This window comes from Rissa tridactyla, chromosome 2, assembly GCF_028500815.1.
Source record: "Rissa tridactyla isolate bRisTri1 chromosome 2, bRisTri1.patW.cur.20221130, whole genome shotgun sequence".
Taxonomy (NCBI): domain Eukaryota; kingdom Metazoa; phylum Chordata; class Aves; order Charadriiformes; family Laridae; genus Rissa; species Rissa tridactyla.
In genome coordinates, this window is record NC_071467.1 from 78,457,264 (window position 1) to 78,479,740 (window position 22,477).

The following is a 22,477-nucleotide window of genomic DNA, read 5'->3' on the forward strand; positions in this document are numbered from 1 at the left end:
TGGCTGCGCAGGCGCGGCGCTTGTACGTCGGGCGAGCGTGCTGCGTCACGGGGTGGCGGGCGCGGCGGTCTGCGGAGCGTGGTTGTCTGGTGCTGGGGAGCGGTGGCAGCAGCAGCCATGTCGGCCATGGGGACTCTGGCCTTTGACGAGTATGGGCGCCCTTTCCTCATCCTCAAGGACCAGGAGCGCAAGACGCGCCTTATGGGGCTTGAGGCCCTCAAGGTTAGCGGAGGGGAGGGGACGGCCGATCCGCCCGCGGGCCGTCGCTGGGTGGGCTGGGCTGGGCTGGGCTGGGCCGGGCCGCGCCGCGCCATGCCGCCGTTAGGGGTGGGCGGGGAGCGGGCGCTGTTAGGCCTCGGCGGGAGGATGGAGCCTGTTGGGACGAGGTGGTCCTGCGCTTGTTTTCTGATCCATGTCAGGCGCAGGGGGCCTGAAGTCTGGTCTAGGCCTAGGCCTGCAGGTGTGGGAAGGACGGAGGAGGAGAAGAAGCGATCGCCCCTGGGGCTGGGAATCCGCCACCCGCGGCGTAGAGTCGGTGTGGTGTCCGTGCCCTGAGTCGTGTCGCTTCGGGGTCGTCTTCCCTGTGGGTGTGGCGCCGTCCCGGTGGCTCCTGGTCGCCGCGGGCAGGGAGGCTCTCCTCAGCTCCCCTCACAGTTTAGTGCCCCCCACACCTTATTCTCCCTCCCCATCATCTGAGGCTCCGTCGCTGTTCCTAAGAAAGGCCGTGGCTGATTCATACGTGAACGCGTATGGTTTAAGTACTGATGGAAGAACAGGGCAGAGCAAAATTATACTGGCTTCTTCTTCTTCTCGTTGCTTGCTTCTGTTGCTGCCCGGCTTTAAACCTCGGGGCTGTCATTTTAGCTGCTCTGCTTTTGCATGCCTTGGCGGTGCACGTGCAAGCTGTGCAAGAAAAGGCACGGGAAATGTTTTTGTGATAAAAACAATACACATGTGTTGATTTTTATTTTTTTTTAATCATAATTAGTTGTTGTCAGTTAAATTACAGTGTTTGTGTTAGCTTTTTTCCCCTGTATTTTTCTTGGTTTAATATTATGAATTTTGGTATGCATGATAATGATTTAACTTATTTCTCCTTTGTTTTATAGTCTCACATAATGGCAGCAAAGGCTGTAGCAAGTACTCTGAGAACATCCCTTGGGCCAAATGGTAATTCTGAAATAATTTTAATGGGTCTTTCTAGTAATTGTTGTTGGTGATTTTCTGGATTTTCCTTCACGCTTTGAATGTTTGTTTTGGGTTTTTTTAGGCTTGGATAAAATGATGGTGGACAAAGATGGTGAGGTGACTGTGACAAATGATGGTGCTACCATCCTGAATATGATGGATGTAGATCACCAGATAGCCAAACTTATGGTGGAGCTGTCTAAATCTCAAGATGATGAGATTGGGGATGGAACTACTGGAGTTGTTGGTAAGAAAAGATTTTAAATTTAACTTTAGCTTTTACAGTTTTAAAATCAAGCTGCTTCAGCTATTTTCAGAATTTTTTTCTGAAGTAATGGTAGCTTTTCTGTAGTATTCTGGTCAGTTATTGTATTAGAAGCCTTTTAATCAGAAAGATGCTTTTTTGTCTTTTCTAGGTATGGTTACATTTGAAGTCAGTGTTGAGACTCCTCTTTTTTCTTTCAAAATTTTTCTGCATAATTTTCATCCATAATCTTCTATCTGTCCCGCCTTGGTGCCCGTGCTTCTTTTTGGTCTAACAATGCAGTTTTCTTCCTAAGCATAGCAAGTAGGGGGTTGGTTAGGGCTATCTTGTCATTTAAGAAACCTCAAACTGTTAAAATATTAGAGAAAATATCAGAAGGCATACTTTTTAATCTCTTGATAATGTATTGAAAATGATCCTTCAATCTGTGGAAGAGTAAGCATTATTTAAAAATTTGTTTTATAGTTTTGGCTGGAGCCTTACTGGAACAGGCTGAGCAATTACTAGATCGTGGTATTCACCCTATCAGAATAGCAGATGGTTATGAGCAGGCAGCCCGCATTGCTATTGAGCATCTCGACAAAATCAGTGACAGCTTTCCAGTTGATCCACAGAACATTGAACCTCTGATCCAGACAGCAAAGACAACGCTAGGCTCTAAAGTGTAAGTCACAAAAACTTTAGAAGAATGTTTACGTTTCCCTTAAAACTACTTTGAGCTGAAAGGAGAAATCCTGGTGTTTAGTTGTGTTTTGATGAGTTATTAAATTGTTTGTATTATTGGAGTGGCTGCTGAAGGCTTTTTTAATGTTTGATTTTGGCTAATTTCTCAATGGATCCATGTCTCAGGATAAGAAATTGTGAATCCTTTTTCTGTAAAGGGTCAATTCCATGTGGTTAAAGAGATGCAAAATCAATTTAATTCTAACTTATTCTGTTAGTTCCAGGTTTCTGCGTGATAGCAAATTCCAAGAGTAATGCAAACCTTTAAAAACGTAATTATGTGTTATATTTCAAAGGTTTGTTTTGGTGAGTTCTTTTTCCTAAAAAAAAAAAAAAAAAAATCTGTAGGATAGTTCCGTCGATGCATTTTTCATTATGTTCTCTGTATATTTTATAAATTTAGACATTGTAAGGGCTTCCTTTGCAGAGCTGTCCTAGAAGTGGTTTCTGTGACCTGAATGTTTCTCTAGTAGTTAATTCTCCTCTCTTGTCTCAAATCTGTATCTTGAGACTATTTCCACAAAGACTACTTAGACAAAACATATTGCATGTTCTGTTTTGTCCCACTTTTACCATCTTTTATTTCTGTGAACAAATGGGCAGGGCCCCTTCTTAATGCAGCATACAAAAGTTGTTTGCTATAGTGATCCTTTTCTGTTTGAGATTGATAGAATCACTTTTTTCTTCCAAACTGTGGAAATATAATGCAACTTTATTGTTTTTCTTAAATGTAGAGTTAACCGTTGTCACAGACAGATGGCAGAAATTGCTGTAAATGCTGTACTGACAGTAGCAGATATGGAACGTAAGGATGTTGATTTTGAGCTGATCAAAGTACAAGGCAAAGTTGGAGGTAGACTGGAAGATACACAGCTGGTTAAAGGAGTGATTGTGGATAAAGATTTCAGTCATCCACAGATGCCTAAAGTAAGTGATGTCCCTTTGTGCATCTCTCATCTGTAATGGCTTAAATAAGATTGTCTGGCCCACTTCAAATGCTGTGCTAGCATTTCTGAAGTATTTAGGCAGTGTTGTGGTTTGGCTTGGTTTTTCAGCCATATATCAACAAAGGGGAGCATTAAATTCTTCATGTTGGAAGAAACCAAGTTAGAATTTACATCAGTCTTGAGAAATTGAGAAGTAGCGGGGGGGATTACTGCACGACTAAGTGACGACAAGTGCATGGTTCTATGTTGAAGCAGAAATAATCATCTATAGTGTGTAACGTGCTTAAGATGCTTAATGCAACTCAGTATAAAAAGATGCTCCTACTGTTCTTAAGCTTTATGAGTTGTCGTCTTGTCCTGTTGGGAACACTCCGGAAACTGTCCTTTTATTATATTTGGTGTAGGTAAGGTCTCCAAAGTCTTTGTGCAGCGTACTTCAGGAAAGATGGAGGCAATTTAGAATTTCTACTATTCTAAAATATCTTTCCAGTAGGTGACACTTTGTCCTATCAAAAGGGAATCTGGTGGAAAATATCAGTCTTGTAACACATAAAACATGGCTGTGAAGATGAGTACGTAGTATTCTTAATGGTCACAGTAGATAGGAGGGCAAATAATGGTTTAGTTTAAGGTTTTTTTTGTTTTAGAAATCTAAACTATAAAAAAGCATCACTGGTAAAGATTGTTAAGCGCTTAAACAGTGTCTTGAAGCTGTGGAATTTCTTCTAAGTGGGCTAGAGAGACTCTTGATGGAATTGTTTGGGTATAGTTAATTTCACTTCAGAATCAATCAAATTATCTTCAAGTTTCTTTAAAAATGCAGAGATAGAAGGATAAGTCTGTATGTTGTGCAAATATGAGAAAGAGGTGTTACTGAGGTCAAAACTTAACTTGATATTTTTTTTTAAATTGTACAGGAGCTTAAAGATGCTAAAATTGCAATCCTTACTTGTCCATTTGAACCACCTAAGCCTAAAACCAAGCATAAGCTTGATGTCACATCTGTGGAAGATTACAAGGCACTGCAGAAATATGAAAAGGAAAAGTTTGAAGAGATGGTGAAACAGGTAGGCTTTAGGATTATTTCTGGTTTCAGTGTTTTTCATAGCCTTTACACAAAATAGCATAGTGCATTGATTTACTTCTGGAAGTGAGCTAATGATCCTGATAGGAGCCGACATGCAAGCAGTTGTAAGGCTATGAATAAAAGTTAAGTTTATGTAGGTAAGAGATACACCCTGGTTTGAACTTCACTTTCATCTCTATGTGTGGCAGATGGTTCTTTGTCAGGCTTGTGTTTTGAGAAAGTGAGGAGAATTAAAACCATGAAGAAATTGTTTTTCATTGCCTGCTTAGTTCTGAGCAGAAGACTGATGTTGTGCGTTGCTTTCAGATAAAAGACACTGGTGCAAATCTTGCTATTTGCCAGTGGGGTTTTGATGATGAGGCAAATCACTTGCTGCTCCAGAATGAGCTGCCTGCTGTTCGTTGGGTTGGTGGACCTGAAATAGAAGTAAGTAAAATCTAAAACTGGGCTTTGTGCCAGTTCTCAAACATGTGTTAAGTAATATGCTATGCCAATTAAAAGTTTAGGCTTTCTGGGTAGAACTGCAGTAGGTATTGCAGAACAATCACTGGGGGGAACCTACAACGAATGGGATTATGGTTTATAATCGGTGTATATGCATATTACTTGTTAAACGTTTTAAGTGGCTAGGAATGTTTCTGCTTTAGCCTCGCTGTTCGCAGAAACAAGGCATCACCTGAAATGCTTTGAAGTGATGGGAAGATAACCTTTTGGAGTGGGCATTTGTCAGATTCTCTTCCACTAATTTTGTGTTATGAAAAACGTAATGGAAAAGTCGTCTCTAAATAATTGATGATTGTTTGATTTCAGTTAATCGCCATTGCAACTGGAGGACGCATCGTTCCTCGTTTCTGTGAACTCACGGCAGAGAAACTGGGTTTTGCAGGCATTGTCCGAGAGATCTCGTTTGGAACGACAAAGGACAGAATGCTTGTCATTGAACAGTGTCAGAATTCCAGAGCTGTGACTATTTTTATTAGAGGAGGAAATAAAATGGTGAGATGCTTAGTTTGTTACTAATTTTTGATGCATACATTGATGAATGTGCAGGTTCTTTCAAAAGCATATTTTGAATGAATGAATATTTGAATGAATTTTTTTTTGTCTAAATTTTTCTTGCAGTGTGGACAAATAGAGGGAGGGAAGGGTTGTAGGCAGTGGTAATTATGTGGTAGAAGTGTTCTGTTAGGTTCACATCCTAAGTTTTTGAATGAAAATTTTGCTTTTTCACTATTAGACCATATAGTCCATAAATGTAGAAACAGTTTTATCTGTGGATGCTGTTATTTGTTTTTTCTCATGGATCATTTGCTTTTATGAGCAAAGACATATTACCATTTCTGAAAGATTCAGTTTTATTATAGAACCAGGTATGTGACTTGTGATTTAGTCCAGTTAAAAAAAATGAAAAGTTAAAAAACACACCAAAAACCACACAGAGACCATTTTAAAAGCTTATGTGCTTAACCGGGTTCTTGGTTGTACTGTTACTGTTAAATTAGATTTAGTATAGGTCAAGTTCTGCTTTGAGCAAAAACCTGAGGAAGAAAAGAACGTAACCTGTGGTCTGAAGAGTCCTTTAGGAAAGCAAAATTACTGTTTTAACGATTATCATAACTTGTTAAATCCTTCTACATGTGTTGAAGTTGGGAGTTGACACAAATTGCAGTCTGAAAATAATATTGGCATTTAAATTTAAGTGTTTTGTGTCTTTGAAATATGCATGATTGAAAGCCTTATCATGTAAGTCTTTATTTCAGTTTATAGAACAAATAACATTAAAAAGGTGTGTATTTTTTTAATGCTTTCTCTGCCACTGGTTGTCTAACACTTTATATTTTGAAATAGTATAACATAGCAGCAGTAGAGCTGTTTTAGACCCATAAAAAGATTCTGCAGTTTATTTGCATTTCTATATTAGGAAATATATCTTCATAGCCTTCAGTTGTGTATGTTGTAAAATATGTGCTATTTTGTAATTCCAGATTATTGAAGAAGCAAAGCGATCTCTCCATGATGCATTGTGTGTAATCCGAAATCTTGTTCGTGATAATCGTATCGTATATGGTGGTGGCGCAGCTGAAATTTCTTGTGCCTTGGCAGTCAGTGAAGCAGCAGATAAGGTAAGAAAGGAACAGTTACAACTTTAATTTATGAAGGGAAAATAAGCATCAAGTCCCTCTTAAGAGATTCCAAAAAAACTTAAAGAGAACTTCCAGAAAGTGCATATTATGGAACTTTCTGACATTGACTGATAACCAGTGTTAAAATGTTTCCTTCCCCTCTCTGTAAAAAGTCGTTACCAGGACATTTTCCCTTTTATGATAAGAGCAATTTAAAATTGTTTTAATTTGCAAGTAGATACCATCCAAAGGTATTAATTCAGTTATTGAGATACATATTTCCAAGCAAATCCGCATATCATGTATATATTGTATAGCTAGTGCGAAAATGTGCTTTTTCTAACATTGGAGTTAATAGCTGTACGAATTTAAATTTCTTTTCCCCTAGTGCCCATCTCTGGAACAGTATGCTATGAGAGCTTTTGCCGATGCCCTGGAAGTAATTCCGATGGCGCTTTCGGAGAACAGTGGTATGAATCCAATACAGACTATGACTGAAGTGCGGGCTAGGCAAGTGAAAGAAAATAATCCTGCCCTCGGCATTGATTGTTTGCAGAAAGGAACAAATGGTAAGAACTGTGGTGTGGGGAAGGAGGAGCACAACAGGGTTTTCTTTCTCACAAGATCAAAAGACACATCACTTCAGTTACGAACTCTTATCCCTTGTCATAATAAATGGGAATGTGAGTGCAGAGATACACGCATGTCTATCAGGTAGACAATGTATAATTGCTTGAAAACCTTTAGTTGATGGCAAGCTTAGTTGAAGATGTTGACTGACCTTGTGGTAGGGGAATAAAAGCTACTCATATGAGGAAAGAGCAGGCTGTGTTTTCAATACTGCACTTCTAGTGATCCAGTTTATACTGCAGCCCTAGAAACAGCTGTTTTGAGAAGCAGCTTGTGAAAGAAGTAAAGAAAAGTTTGGAAATATCTTTAGGTAGTGTTGCTCACACCAGTATGTATGCAAGTACAGACCTGTAACAAGCGTGTGAAGATGAGGAAACCAGTGTATGAAAACCTACGTTCATCTCAACATACGCTTTTCACACGGGTTATTCTGTTGCTTTTTTCAGTAAAGAAGTTGGTAAATTTTGGAACACGATGTAAGGCATTGTGTTTAAGTAAATTCATAACCCTTCTTTGATTAGGTGTTTCTGTTTTACGGAATTTGAACTTCCACTTCTTTAGTGGTTGCTCAGCCCCTAGGATGCTTCTAATATTTGTAGATGGAAACTGTACTCTTCAAAAAGTAATCCGGAAAGGTGAAAAGCTACGACTGGGGAAGGCTTAGTTGGGAAAAGAGTTAGGATCTTAATGTTCTAAGATCTTTGGTAAGAATGCAGACATAAAACTGTAGTTTGTACAAATTGTTTGTCAGTTACGGTGGCCAAGAGTAATAATCCTGAAACGTTCTTTAAAATTACATGTACATTACTATCTCAGGTTAAATGCTATATCTAGATTTGGATTCTTCTGCTTCTTTTTGGCAGATATGAAGCAGCAGCATGTTATAGAAACCTTGATTGGTAAGAAACAGCAGATTTCTCTGGCGACTCAGGTTGTTAGAATGATTCTGAAGATCGATGATATCCGTAGGCCTGGAGAATCTGAAGAGTGAAGGTTGAAAAGCAGGAAACATTAAGGGGGCCACAGCAGTAGCGAAGACGGTAGTATTCTGATGCTTCATCTTCAGCTATTTATTTTGGACACTTTTTGTTTCGGATACTGTAATGGCTAATTGTTGGAAATAAAACACACTTTAGCACTGTTGGTTTCAAGACTTGTTTCAGAAGTATCGTTGCATCTTTTCTTAGACAGGTGTACATATTCATAGAAAACACTTCTTGAATATACACTAAAAAAAAAAAATATTGATAATGCAGTAATAAAATTCCATTGATCCTTTTCCATTGTGCCTGCAGCTGACTCCCTTAGCTACTTGTGAGCAAAGCCCACACGTTCTCATTTTAAGAGGTCTGTCGCGCTGCAGCGAAGCAAGCAGGAAATTATTGTAGCCTCCAGTAATTCTCCTGTGTTAAATATATCAAGTCCCTTGTGCTACCCTTTAAGTGTGTTCCTGATTTCTGTGCAAGGAGGAATTTTTTCAGGGATGTACGCAATCAGCCAGGTGGGATTTTTTTCCCAGAAGTTTTGTCAATGCCACCACAGTTAAGTGCCCTTACTTTGTAAGTCACAAGCGTGATCTTGGAATGGTAGAGTAAAATTTACTAGTAAGGTGTCTTGCTCGTGAAATTATTAGCAAGAATCAAGTGGTAGATTGGAATTAATGTGCAATTTTTTACAGATTTCAAAAGATAGGTCTTGAAAATACAAACATTACTTGCATTACATTTCATGTGCATAATTTTTAAGTTTTGGGGTATAGTAGTATAGAGGAGACTTTTACCGACCACTGTTAGCTAGCAGGTCATCTTCTTCTAATTATTTGCTATGATTATACATTACTCGAGTCGAACAGAATCCTTCACTGAGTGTTGATAGAGAAAGAAGGGTAGAAAGAACAAGTTTTATGGTGGGAAAGTTCACGGACCGCTTATATAATAAAGTATATTTCCAGAATTATTTTGAGGAAGAATCCTGCAAAGCTTTATTTTCACTGTTAGAAAGTGAGTACTGGGTTTTTCTTTGTTAATCTTTTGCCTTTTCCCAAATTAGCTTCATTTACATGCAGTTCAGTGGACAACACAGTTAATCAGCTTTACTGCTGATGACGTCTGGCATTCTGAATCGATTTATGGTTGCAATTGTGAATCTAAAATCCCATAAATACACTGGCTTATGTCGAGCCATCTCTTACTTTGTTCAGTAACACAAAAAGAAAATGGGGTGTAGCTAGAACTTAAAAGGGAATAATTTAATAGTACTAATGTACCCCTCCCACCTGATGGTGAGGTTGTTCATGTGATAGTAAGGGAGTGAGAAAAATTACATTTTAGTAGTTTTTCCCTTCAACTCCTGTCCCCTGTTGATGTGGACTAACCCCAGTGGGCAGCTCAGCAGCACAGAGCTGCTCGCTCACTCTGCTGCAGGGAATGGGGGAGAGAAGTGGAAGAGTAACAAGTGAGAACTTGTGGGTTGAGATAAAGGCAGTTTAATAGGTAAAGCAAAAGCCGTGCACTCAAGCGAAGCAAAATAAGGAATTCATTCACTGCTTCCCATCGTCAGGCAGGTGTTCAGCCAGCTCCAGGAAAGCAGGGCTCCATCACGTGGAACAGTTGCTTGGGAAGGCAAACACCAAAACTCTGCGTGTCTTCCCCCTCCTTTTTTCCCCAGCTGTTCATTGCTAAGCACGGCGTTACGCGGTGTCCTGCCAAACCACGACACGTGGCGTGGGCTATTGCTTCCGTTAGTTCAGGTCATCTGCCTGGTTGTGCCCCCTCCCAACCTCCTGCGCAGCCCCAGCCTGCTTGTTGGGGACAGGGACAGAGTGAGAAGCAGAGGTGGCTTCGATGCTGTGCAAGCACTGTTCGGCAATAGCTAACGCATTGGCGTGTTTTCAGCATTGTTTTGGTCACAAATCTAAAGTACAGCACCGTACCAGCTGCTGTGAAGAAAATTAACTTCATCCCAGCCAGAGCCAGTAGATTGTCCTGTCCATACCGGTGAATCCCACTACCAAATCGTTTCAAAGCTTCACCTATCAACTACTTCAGTTACATTTTCTTTCGGCATAGCTTAGAAATCCTGTCTCCTTTGAAATGTGAGGTGCCAAGAAGAAACAGGTAGTACTGCAGGTTGCTTCCACTGCTGTGCTTTTGGATGTCCTGACGAGGTGTGGAGGAGGCAGAGGAGGGAGGGCTCTGTGCAGGCAACGCTGCAGCTGGAGGAAAGAAAGGCTGCGATGGTCTATGGGGTTGGTTCACACCAACTTGGAGCTTACAGTCAGGAACGCTGGACAGATGTTCAGCATGATGTGCTGGTAGTTTCTAAGGATGTGTGAGCAGAGACCTGGTCGGAATTAGGTGGTGTGTTGGTTTGGGGTTTTTATTTTCTTCCACGGGCAGGTGGTGACTCTAAACTGCTGCCTAATTCAGAAGCCTCTAGGAACATGGGACAACTTATTTTAAAAATTGTGAAACCATGTGGTTTTACTGGTCTGACTTACGGAAATAGAGGTTTTGTGCTCTGCATATAAGTATTTTTTAATCTTCAACCAGATCTTAGTATGGAAAGCCTGAAACTTGGTGATGGAACTTCGATAAAATTGTAAGAAAAGAGGCTTGTACTTCTGCTCTTCAACATAACAAATGTATAGCGTTAGCATTGGCAGTAATTGTTGCGTAGAGGCAATTGGAGGACAAATGAGTTTCATCACAGCGTGCAACGTGCAACTGGAAGTGTTAAGCCAAATTAATGAAAGCAGCGCAGCTCAAACTGGTACGCTTTCACAGCAGGAGCAATTGAATTTGTGCTTTGGCAGAACAGTGGGAATACCAGCGTTGTGATTTTGTGCTGCGGCCTGCCTCTGCTCAAATAAAACAGAGCAAACGCATCTGAATAATGATATGCAGATTAATCATGGTGGGTTTGTAACCATCAGGAAACAAAAGCCTTGCCTAGCCACGTATTTGGGGCTGGGGGACATGGTCCCTCCCTGCCTTACTCCAGGGAAAAAGCGAGGTGCACCGCTGGAGGGCAACATTAGCGTAGCGCTGCCCGAGCAGGCTGTGGCCAGATCTTTCAAAGGCGAGCTGTAGAAGCCTGGCAGGTCTTTCCCAGCATCACTGACATGGCACACATATGTCATCAGCAAGGCCCCAAATTCCCCTCAAGGGCTCAGTTACTTGAGCTAGTTGCATGAATGGCCCCGTGTGCCCTCTTAAATCATAGAATCACAGAATGGTTCAGGTTGGAAGGGACCTTGAAGATCGCCTAGTTCCAACCCCCCTGCCATGGGCAGGGACACCTCCCACTAGACCAGGCTGCTCAAAGCCCCATCCAGCCTGGCCTTGAACACTTCCAGGGATGGGGCATCTGCAGCTTCCCTGGGAAACCTGTTCCAGTGCCTCACCACCCTCACAGTAAAGAATTTCTTCCTCATATCTAATCTAAATCTCCCCTCTTTCAGTTCAAAACCCATTACCCCTCGTCTTATCACTACACCCCCTGATAAAGAGTCCCTCCCCACCTTTCCTGTAGTTTTCACATCATCCTAGGGCACTTAGCCCGGCCCTGCCTCTTCACCCTGCTTGTTCTTGTTCCCCTGTTACCAGCCAGCTTTTCCCAGCCTTATTTTTTAGTCTCTCCCGCTGCATTCCCAGGCCTGGGCTCCTTCTCCAATCTCTCGCATTTCCACGCTGACCCAACGTGTGCTTGTCTTTGCGGGCACAGGAGGCGAGGCTGCAGGAGCTCAGCCGGCAGAGTCCTCTCCGTCCCTCCCGGGCACAGCAGGCCCGCAGCAGCTGTGGGGTGCTGTGCCCCCAGGGCTGGGCTTCTGACTTGGGGTGCGCCGCGGTCATTCAGAAAAATCGGGTCTGAGTGGATTTTTTTGCAGGAATAGGGTGAAGCAGAGCTGTGAGACAGCGTGCCTTTTTCTCTACAAACTGTCCCTTTTTAATACAAATGTATTTTTCCTTTGCTTAGGAAAAAAACCCACCCTGTTGTTTGATCATTTCTGACTGTGTTCTGCATGGGGTAAGATGCCTCGTAACGTGGGCAGCTCTCGCCTGAAGGATCCGATCTGAGAAGCTTACAGGCAACCGCAGACAGGGTCTTAAGTGGAGCAAGTCAAGCAGTCTGGCTAACATGCGGGTCTGCTAGCTCTCTCTGCAATATCAAGACACCCGGATATTAGGCCACCTAGACCTAGACCTACCTAAACTAAGCCGACTGGCTCCAGAACCTCCCTGGGCTGTACGTCTTTGTGCTGCGGCTGTACAGAAGAGAGGGCACTGTGGGAGCTACTCCCCTCTGTGGCAGAATGGCACGACTGTCCCTTGCACTGTTAAGAATTACTGTTATATTGGCCATGGGGATGGTTACTACGCCCCTGGACTCTTACCATCATCCAAGGAAGGATGATTCAGTTGTGAGGTTTGGGTCTGGGAGACGAGCCTTGTTTGTCCTCCCTGCATAGAAGTACCTCTCCATTTCACATCTTGGAGGCTTTCCCAGGAACTCTGTGCCAGGGAACATTTCTCACCATGTTAAAGAGCCAATTAAATGGACTGACGGTGTTTGCTTTGTAAACAACTCATCTCTGTGATACAAGAGACACAGTTTGCTAAATTCAAATGAAGCGGGGGGGGAGGGAGGGGAAAGCAAAGCTTTAGTGTGTTCTCTGTAAGATGTGGACCCTGCAATACCTGCCTGATGTACGTGCACTACGATCTGCATCCTCATGAGATTCCTGCCTGAGCTACCTGGGACCAGCAGGTGTGTTACGGTGAGGCTCCCGCCCCGCAGCAGCACGGGCACTGGGAGGAACAGGTGTCTGCCAGCTCCCTGGTGTCTGGGTGCTCACTGAGCACCCGACACTGCTGTCAGGGCGCTCCATCCCAGGGGTTTGGCTACTTGTGCTCAAGGCCAGCTCTGGCATGGCACACCCGTGTCATCTGGAATCAGACTGCTGGGGAGAGTGCTGGGGGTGAGAAAGAGTAGGGAGAAGCCCTCCCGCTTTTGCTCCAGAGCTGCAGTTAAGCTCAGGCCCATGCCCATGCCCTTGCCCCTTTCCTGAGCTATGCTTCAGCTATGCCTGTGCCTTGCTGATACCAATGCTGGTTTGACTTCCTGGCTTGTCCTTAGCCTTGATTTGTCAAGTTGGACTTGGCTGGTGGTCTTGACTCTTCAGTGACCCTGGTCACCGTGGCTGGGCCAGCTCTGCTTTTCTTGCTTGGGTACAGTGATGTCAAGGAGCTCTGGAGGAGAACTGTGGCCAGAAGTTGTCTGGAAGGAGCACCTCAGAAGGCCATTGAAGGAGTCCTTACTCTTCAGGGTGGACAGTGGGGTGACATCTCTCCTGCAGTGCAAGCAAAGGTGGAGCGAGGAAAGGAAAGCCGGGGAACCTCAAGGAAATTTAAAGTTTCCATCTATCTGCAGACTCCTCTTAAGTCAAAATCTGCTGAAATCTGGAAAGTGTCTTTGAGGAATTATCACCGTATAGTTGCCCTGTTATCTTTATTTTTTTAAGAGATGGGCTATTGGATTATGTTAGACTTTTGGTCTGATGTGGTAGAGGTGTTCTTATTCTCCAAGTACAACTATGTTGAGGCAAGATTTTCAAACTTTGTGTTATAGATGAAACTAGATGATTTAAAGAACAAGGAATAGCTGGCTAACACTGGGGAACTGGCAGATTGTTTCTGATTCTCATAAGGCAATTGTCAAAATTATGTACCTGCCTAAGGCTTTTAAAGAGGCCTTTAAATGTACCTCTTTTCCTGGAACATAGTCCAAAGTTACAGGAAGAGTACATTCTTCCCATACCCTAACTTCTGGTAGAAAACAAATGAAATTGTTTTGTATTTGGGTCAATATTGTACCACCTCAATAAGCAAAAAAGCTTTAACTCATTAAAATTTACAGAGATGCAACTGAAGCAGCATTTCTTTCCCTCTTTAAATCTTTTTATTAGTTGCATAGCAAATTAACAGTCTTGAAAAGATTTTCTTGAATACACATTTCATTTGAAATATATAACCCAAATATTTAAAAGTCTGGTTTGAATTTAAAAATTTTGTGATTTCTGATACGGTATACTGCCTTATTACACCATGAGAAGAAAACCGTCCGTTTCTCTAAAACTTGTAAGTAGCCAAGCTGATTCCTCAAAAATGTCGGGTTTTTTTTTTCACTCCAGATCAGGAGTGAGTGGTTTCCCTGCTGGCACAAACAGAGCCCATGTACACTGGGGGGACTATCTAGTGTCACCTCAGCTGCTCTGATCTCAATGCATCAGGGCTTCTGACTGTCTCAGTTTCAAGAAGCTGCTTTGATTTATGTGCCTTATGGCACCTAGTTCTCAGAGTATCGTAAAAAACCTGTCCAACATTAAAATTTTTGAGTTCCCGTGCTCTAACTGGACTGTCTCGTGGTGAACTTCTCTGCCAGCTGCTCATATTCATCACTCACTGACCGTTCCCATCACCCAGCTCTCAAGTGAAAAGCCCTCTGCAATCTCCTGACCTTTCTCCCACGCGTACACCACTGACTCCTCTGCTGCCTGCTGCCAGGTATGTGTCCCCAAAACCCACTGCTGATGGTCCTCACACTCAGCTGGGTTTTCCAGGGACCCTTGAACCATCTCTTGGTGCGCTCGCTCCAGGTGGTCGTCAGCTCTCCCTGCTCTCTGCTGCTGTTTGAATTTGAGTCTTGGTCTGAGCTGACATTAGCTGGTTTCCTGTTTTTCACATCCAGCTACCGTGCTGGCTGGCATTTTGCAAGTGCCTTGACTAGACGGTTAGATATGAGGTCTTCTCATTAACACGTCTCTTGTAATTGGAAGAAGGCCAAAGGCTGGGAAAGGCAAGTTTCCGGCACCGCCTTTGATTTAAGGGCAGCACTAGTAGTTAAGGTTAAGTCAGTGTGAGTGCTAGTGACTGGGAACGAGCTCAGAGGGACGGAAGGTGATGTGTGGCAAGTGCTGGGGAAGCATGAGTGACTGGCATCGCTTGTCAGCTATGTTGACTCACTCCCTAAGAAAAGCTGCTGCTACAAATCCCATGGGAGCTCCATTTCTGACTCCTCAGGATCTGGGTCAGGCTCCCTCTCTTGCTCCTTCGTGCTGGGACCATGCGAGTGCCCAGGAGATGGACAGATCAGCACAGCCTTGTCTTCTCTTCCTTGAAAAAGAAAGTTTGCAGCAATTTCTCCTCTTTTGCTAATACAAAAAGTATGTACCCTCCAGCTCCTGCTTGTTTAGGGAGAGCAGAGAGCATAAGCAGAGACGTGCTTTTTTCAAAGCTGAGCAGTGTTACTGCTTTTGAGTAGAAGTGCAGAAGCTAACGGGGCCAACAAAGTCCAGTGGATGTTTAGCAGTGATTTCATTTCTTGGCTGAAACTAAGCATGGGAGGAGATGAAACTCAGTTCTGGAGGGAGCAGTTTAGAGCTGGTGGAAAACAGGTCATGTTACTAAGTCCCAGGCAAATCTGGATTCCTGAGGCAGGGGTTAGTGGGTATGGGTGTTTGAATCCTTGGCGCCCTCCCAGCACTGGAAGCTTCAGCTACTGCAACGCAGCAGTGGGAGCATCCGAGGGACTGAGGTGTGGTAATGAGAATCTCTGTAGTGAAACAGTCCCTTTAAGTTATTGCAAAAACCAGATCTCACTTAGCTTCAAGAAATTGCTCTGAGGATGAGGCAGAATGAGGACGGGACCTTTGCACACCAGCAGTAGTGCCGTGTGGGATTATAATCCCTACCTCCAAGCCTGACCTGTAGGCTCTGCTCCAGGTCATTAAAGGAAGACAGGCTAGCTCCTAGGAGGGTTTAAGTAGTGCCACAGATGAGGTAGCAGAGGTCTTGTCGAGCACACAGAGAAGCTAATTCAGCAACCCTGGTGTCCTGATTGTCCAGATCAGAGACCTGGTCCTGCTGGCTTCTGGTCTATATACCAGGATTCCTGTGGAAGACAGGACCTAGGTATCCAGTAGCAGTGGACAGCCAGGCTGTGCTCCACCATGGAGCAGGGATACAGAAAGGATGTGAAGGAAATCGTTTACACGTATCCCAGTTTACACGCCGCCAAAGTTTACCAGCCCCTAATCCAGGCATGTTGAATTTATCCTGTGTACAGTTTTCTCACTGACAGAAAATGTGTACGTTTATCCTCTCTGCTTAATAACATAACTGAATCTCATGGCAAAGTTGCAGGCCTGAAAAAGGTTTGAGAAGGCTATAAAGCCCTTTCTCAGGAACTGTTTATAGCTATTCCCTAATCATTAGCCTACTCAACATACTACTATATGGAACTATACATGTTCCATACTACTATAAGGAAAGACAATGTGGGGGATGTGAAGACAATCCAATTGATTCTCAGCTCTGAGGCTGAGAAAACTGTCTCAAGACATGTATTGGGTGATTTTCTGTTCTTAAATGCTTCTTTACAGCCCCGGGACACAGGCAAGAAACTAACTTCTTCAGTGACTGCCCAGTCATGACTGGTGTGTTAGTGCTTCCCTGACAAGCTATACTAAAGCGTGAGTTTTAGTCTTTTAATCTAAGCAATATGTGTCTACATAAGATCTTCCCTTGTCTGCAGGCTGACAGGCAGTTGCCCTGGGTTCCTAATTGCAACAAAATGATCTGGCAATGAAATGGTGGGCAGATTTATCACTGAAGTAAATACATGTTTGAATCACAAAGGCAATGAAGCTAAGGCTAATGAGGGAGATTTGCAAAGCAACAGCTTTGTGAATGAGCATGGAAATTTCTGCCAGCATCCCATGAGATTGTGGAATGAAGGGAAGAGCCAGAAAAGGGAGTAGAATACTGTCCTAAAGTGAGCCTGCCTTGCAAATGGTCTGGTTTTGCTGTTGGTAAGGAAAGGTTCCTCACTTCTAGCAAAGAGTTTCCCATTTCTCTTTCTTTTTCTTTACTATCATCTGATTAGGATTACCTATAGGAAAACAGTGATTTCCCCATGACACTGTCCTCAGACCTTAAGAATAAACTGAAAGTTTAAAAGCAGGGATGTGAAATCCAACCTAATCCAACCACTCCTGACCTGCTACTCTCCCCTGCATAATTCTAACATGTGGATGCTACCCAGCCATCCTCCACTAGCAAGCCGAAAACAGTCCCAAGAGCCACTGAAGAACAATAAAATCTGTATCAGAGCTTGGCAAAATGAGTAGCTGTGCCAAAAACTGGGAAAACAGGAAGCAGGACCTGGGTCCACACAGGCGTTATTGTCCCTGCTTTCCCCAGCATTATGAATTTAGAGTCTATATGGATTGCAGTGAGGTATGCACTTAACATTGCTGATGTAAGATCCAAACTGCATGACTATAGACTGGTCTGTTTTAATCAAGACAAAAGAAATGAATCGTTAAGTGACCTGGAAAGGAACTACTGGAGCTGTTGCCTTTCTTTCATTGGGAATGCAACTCCAGCAACTGAAATGCCCCAAATATTTTGCTTCTGTGGAAATAATGTGCAAGGTTGTGCAGACAGATATCTTTGTTAGACTTCAGGAATCATCAGCCATTCAGCCCAGCAAAAATCATTGTGGCTACTGCGAAATGCTAATATCTTTGAATGAGACCAACTTAAACTTTCACGTCATTCTTCCTATAGTGGTTTGGTCGGTGGCGAGAGATATGGAATTTAAGTTGCAAGTATGAAACTCAGATTTTTCCTGGAGTTATAACTGTTGTGTAGCTGGGTGGCAGGGTTCTGTCTGTATCCACCCCTAGCATACTTAAACCATTCATTCCCCTGGTGGCCCAGGAACTCCCCAGCTATTCAGCTGCATGGATGAGGCAATGGATTGATCTTGGGTAGTGGACTGACCTGAGACGAAGCAACCGACTGAACTCCTAGCCACCTTCACAATAAGTGTTTGAGTAATTGCTGCAGGAGTCTTCAGATGGGATTTTGGACTGCCCTGGAGATCCTGCTAGGCAGCTCCTGCTGTGCCCGGATCAACTGATAATTTTTCAGTGTCTAGATTAACATCCTGGGTGGAGAATGTGGCTATCCCAGAGACTTCCAGGGGAGTTCTGATATAGCACTGATCAAACTGTACAGAAGTCCTACTTAAGGACTAAAGTAATTGTCTTCCAGAGCTGTGAGACTCATTACTGCCCTCTATGCGAAGAGACTAATGCCAGGTCTCCTACAGATGAGCTCTGCGAAGAGCTAGAGTCTGTTGCTGGACGGAGGTGGTGAGACACAGAAAGCCCTACTGAAATTCTTCATATGTTGGCTGAAATCACACAGTAGTGAGAGCAAACAAGAAATATTGGTTCTGACCTCTGGAGGCAGTGGGGTGTTGGCACACACAGTGGGAAAGCGATGGTGACTGCAATGCTTTTGCAGGAGTCCAGTGAATTGTAAACTGAAGACAAGGTGTAGGGAAGTCAAGGCTTTTGCTGCAAAGAATATAGTCTTAAGATGAAGCCCAAGGGATGGGAGCTAAAAGCAAGAAGGGAAGGGGTGGAAAGGAAAATGAGAACTCAAGGGTCAGGACTTCTGATTCTTTGCCAGACTCTGGGAGAGCAGTGATATGTCTGCTGGTTAGGGAGACCCCTAAGTCGAGATTATGGAATACTGTTCCCAGCTTCAGTCTGCTGGATGACCTGAGTTACAGCTCAGGACTTTGCTCTGTGTTCAAATTTCTCATCAGTGAGGTTTCCACCCATTGAACCAAATGGATTCTTGGTGGTGGGTAGTCAGTTACCTTCTCCTCTTGATGTCCCATCATTCCTTTGGCCAGTGCCACCTGGCAGCCCTCACATACCACATGCCATAAACTCATGCCTCTCCCGCAGTGACGGAAGGAAAGGAAAGTACAGGGGCATCCTGTTACGGCCAGGTTTCTGCCAGCCCTATCCAATTCCTGACATGCCCTTGTGCAGTCAGGAACCAGTGGGAGGCTGGCAGGCTGCTCAGAGGCAGGGCAGAATCGCTGCCTATCGTGGCTCCCGCGTAATCCACAGATTTCCATTATGGGGCAGTACAGAAGGGACCAACCAGTTCAGCAGTTCCTGCGTTAGCCCAGCAACAGTAAACTCAAACAGAGATTGGCAATGGCTGCCCTCAAAGACAGGCACAGATTCACCACGATGTCCAGTTCCCTCTGCCCTAACCTCCTCCTGTGCTGGGAATAGAAGCTGCCCAACCTGCCTGCTGAAGTCCACTCCTGCTACCAGCAGTACCCAACCAGCAGCTGCTCATGGTGCAAGTGTTTTCTTGTGTTTCTAGACAAGTGATAAACAGTCCTGGTTGCATGAAGTGCAGCAATCTTCTCTGAAGTTCTCTGAGCAGTATGGGTGTGAGGGAGGGGAACCTGAGGACAAAAGTGCATGCCTCTTCTTGCTACAGCTCCCCAGATCAGTGGTGCGAGGAAATGAACTTGTTCAAATGAGTCATGAGTGAAAGAGAGTAGCACCTCTCCCAGCCGGGTGAAAGGAGACACTGAGTCATACACTGAGCACCCTGTATTGCTTCTTGACAGCATAAAGTCTTCCAGGCTTTTGCATCAAGGGATACTTCTTTTGCGGCAGGACGACCCAAATGAAGGCAAATAATGGATGGGCAAATGATACAGAAACAGGGCTGAAGGAGTGAGAAGGATGAAGCAAAGAGTGAAAAGTAGAGAAAAGAAACAATACCACACAAGGAAGGTCCCTGAAAGCTCCTCAGGAGCTGAAGGACGAAAATCCCTTGTAAGTGCCTTTCTTCAGCATAAGGGATGTTAGTCCATAGCAGCATGAGCACTGTAATGGTACCAAATCCTCATATACATGGAGCAGCTCTCACCATCCACATGGTGCAATGCAGGCAGAGCAAGGAGTCCAGTGAATTGTAAACTGAAGACAAGGTGGGTATTACCCAGCTAGGGTAGTCTATACCCTTGAGCATGGCACATCTACAACTGCCAACCCTCCATGATACACATGTGGCTGTATGCAATAACACTATGAGTCTTGGGCTAGGACGGTCTTGTGTCTGTCTGTGGTCAGATCCATCACGTAAATCTGGTCTACAGTGGAATTCCTGCACTCAATCTGTATTGACCTGTCCAAAGGTGTGGAGGTTTGTCACCTGCTCATCTTGCTCAGTTTCATGGGTTTGGGCATGTAAGCACATCCACACCCATGAGCCTCGGGGAACTGGCCTGTAGGTGACACGCCACTTAGCATATCATAAAAGTACAAGCAATTAAATGTGGTTTGGTTCTTGTCAAGAGGGTTGAGCAGTCAGAAGTTATCCGGTAGATTCGGAGAGGGGTGCAAGGTAACACAGAGAGAGGCTCTGCAGAAGGAATTGTCAGGAGTTAAGCCTGCCCAGGATGCCCCTGGGGAAGTCAATTATGAGTTAGCTCTGTGTTTGGCAATCTCTGCAAGATATACTGTCCTGAAGAGAACAAGGCAGACTGGCAGCTGCAACAAGTGTTAATGGCAGAACAAGGGGATGTGAAAGCTGTCGCTTTTTCCCTACCTGGCTTTGGAGAGACCAGATTCAGCAGATGTCAGCCAACGTCCGTGAGTTGCTGTCCTTGCTCTGTTTCCACCTCCTACTCAGCCAGTGGAAGGGCAAATAGACGTCTGAGGCAGGCGCAGAGCAGCACTGGGGACAAGGACAGGGGACTCAGAGCTGCCGGCTGAAGTGGCTGTTTGCAGACTTCTCAGCAGCCTCTAATCATGGTAACAGGACTGCTTTGCCTGAAGCCAGCTCTATATAGATAGATGTCAGATACAAACTAAAAAACAGACTGTTATGTCACTTAAGGCAAATTTTCTCCGAAGCACCTCACTTATTTAAATAAATCTGTTTGGTCAGGGATCGTCTTTCTCACTATCCCCTAAGAAATCTGTCAGCAAAGCTCAGGTGGGAGCTGCACTCAGTCAGGGTTAGCACATAGAAGGTGGCTACCAGGGCTCAGAGTGGAAGCAGGAGCCTTGTGTGATCCCACCCTGAGACACGAAGCCAGCCCGAGACACGAGTCCTTGATGGGGGGCAGCTTGTAAACAGCAAAGAAGGGTTAGAAGTGCAATTAGTCCGTGTGACAACTGTGACCATCTTCTGTCACCACTCTGTGTCAGGCCAAATTCCCCTTCCTCCCTCTCTTGCACAAAGCTGGGCCAAGGCACAGGGCTTATAAACATGCCCAGCTGCCTGTCAGCCCAGGGGAAAAAAACCAAAACAAATACACACAGAGCAACGGGCAGGCCTGTATATGGGCAAGCCCAGACTATTGGTTGGCATGGCTGGCTGTCAGACCTTGGATGGGTCAGTAGGGAAGCCTAGGATACCAGAGGATCATTATGGGGTTTAGTAGCAGTCAGTCCTCTTCTTGTGGTCAGCACTGATGCAGATAACCCAACGCAGCACAAGGAGAATTAAAATTATAGTACAGGTAGCAAGGTATTGTGCAACCCAAGCTACAGGATGTGGAAAAGACCGAGGCAGTTCCTTTGATCTTTCTGTCTAAGACATTTCTCTCTGGTTCATGCATCTCCACTCAGGGATGAAGGATAGAGGAAAAAAAAAAGTCTAACAGCTGAAGCTCCATGAGCTATTGCACGTGTCCCAGTCAGGCACCAGGTGTCTTCTGATCCAGCCACTTTCAATCCTGCAGCTCTTTGTCCTTTGGCACGACAACAGGACTTTATGACTTCTCATGGCTTCCCACCTACAGGCAGCTCTAGAAGACATCAGCTGGGTTGTAGTTGTTGCCAACATGCCGCTACGTGAGTAAGAATAAAAGGTAACAAATTCCCACCATCTTAATCCTCCAGCTACTGTCTCTTTCCGTCCCTGTGCTCAGAAGGACAGTTGTTCACAATAGGGTCATATTTTGTGGTTTTTATCAAAGCACTGGCCTGCTTTGTCTTTGAAATGAAAGTCAAAACTCAAGAACAAGCAGCGTGGGAGGAGGCAGGCACAGGCACTATGTAGTCTTGCATCTGCCCTATCATATTCCCTGGCCTGAGATGCTTTCCCCCACACATTTTTGGGATCTGGTGCTCAGTCCTTCTGCAGTCTCAAGACCTAATATCTGTGTGCAAAATCGGATGGGTCACATCGGATTGTTACCATGTGGTCTTGTTAAGGAGACAAGGCTATGAGGGAACTCTGGGGAATACAGAGAATTACTCCTGTACTACTCTTCCTAAGAAACCTCAGTCACAGTCCTAGTAGTGATACATAACAGGGTTTAAGTAGGAAAGAATGGAAGCATCATAGTGTCAGAGTCAGCAAGGCAGAAGGAATATTACGTACTGCAGACGGAATATTATATGCTGCAAGCTTCTAGAAATGACACCAGAAGTCTAACTGGAGAGGTCCTGAAGGCTGGACCTCTGCCTTTTATCACCAGGTCAGCCAGTCCAATAGAGCAACTTTCAGTAGTCTTCCTGTAGAAGGAGGAGATGACACTGACCCCACTATCCAACCCGTTCCTGCCCTCCCTTTTATGTCCTGAGCCTGGCCAGCATCACAACGCAGTCTAT

General features: G+C 44.2%; 1 protein-coding gene across 1 annotated transcript; it reads left to right on the forward strand.

The window, feature by feature from the left end:
* Positions 1-5: 5 nt before the first annotated feature.
* CCT5 (chaperonin containing TCP1 subunit 5) lies at positions 6-8,114 on the forward strand. The gene is made up of 11 exons (XM_054189737.1): positions 6-222; positions 1,110-1,170; positions 1,271-1,435; positions 1,919-2,117; positions 2,911-3,103; positions 4,041-4,190; positions 4,517-4,636; positions 5,021-5,206; positions 6,196-6,333; positions 6,722-6,902; positions 7,827-8,114. Exons 1-11 carry the CDS (start codon positions 118-120, stop codon positions 7,952-7,954), a joined length of 1,626 nt encoding a protein of 541 aa, XP_054045712.1. The 5' UTR covers positions 6-117; the 3' UTR covers positions 7,955-8,114.
* Positions 8,115-22,477: the final 14,363 nt, after the last annotated feature.

Excerpts from the sequence above, each read along its gene's own strand:
- CCT5 (XM_054189737.1), top strand. The coding sequence starts at position 118 with ATGTCGGCCATGGGGACTCTGGCCTTTGACGAGTATGGGCGCCCTTTC. Across the intron at positions 3,104-4,040 it reads GTCATCCACAGATGCCTAAA|GAGCTTAAAGATGCTAAAAT; the intron begins GTAAGTGATGTC and ends TAAATTGTACAG. Across the intron at positions 4,637-5,020 it reads TTGGTGGACCTGAAATAGAA|TTAATCGCCATTGCAACTGG; the intron begins GTAAGTAAAATC and ends GTTTGATTTCAG.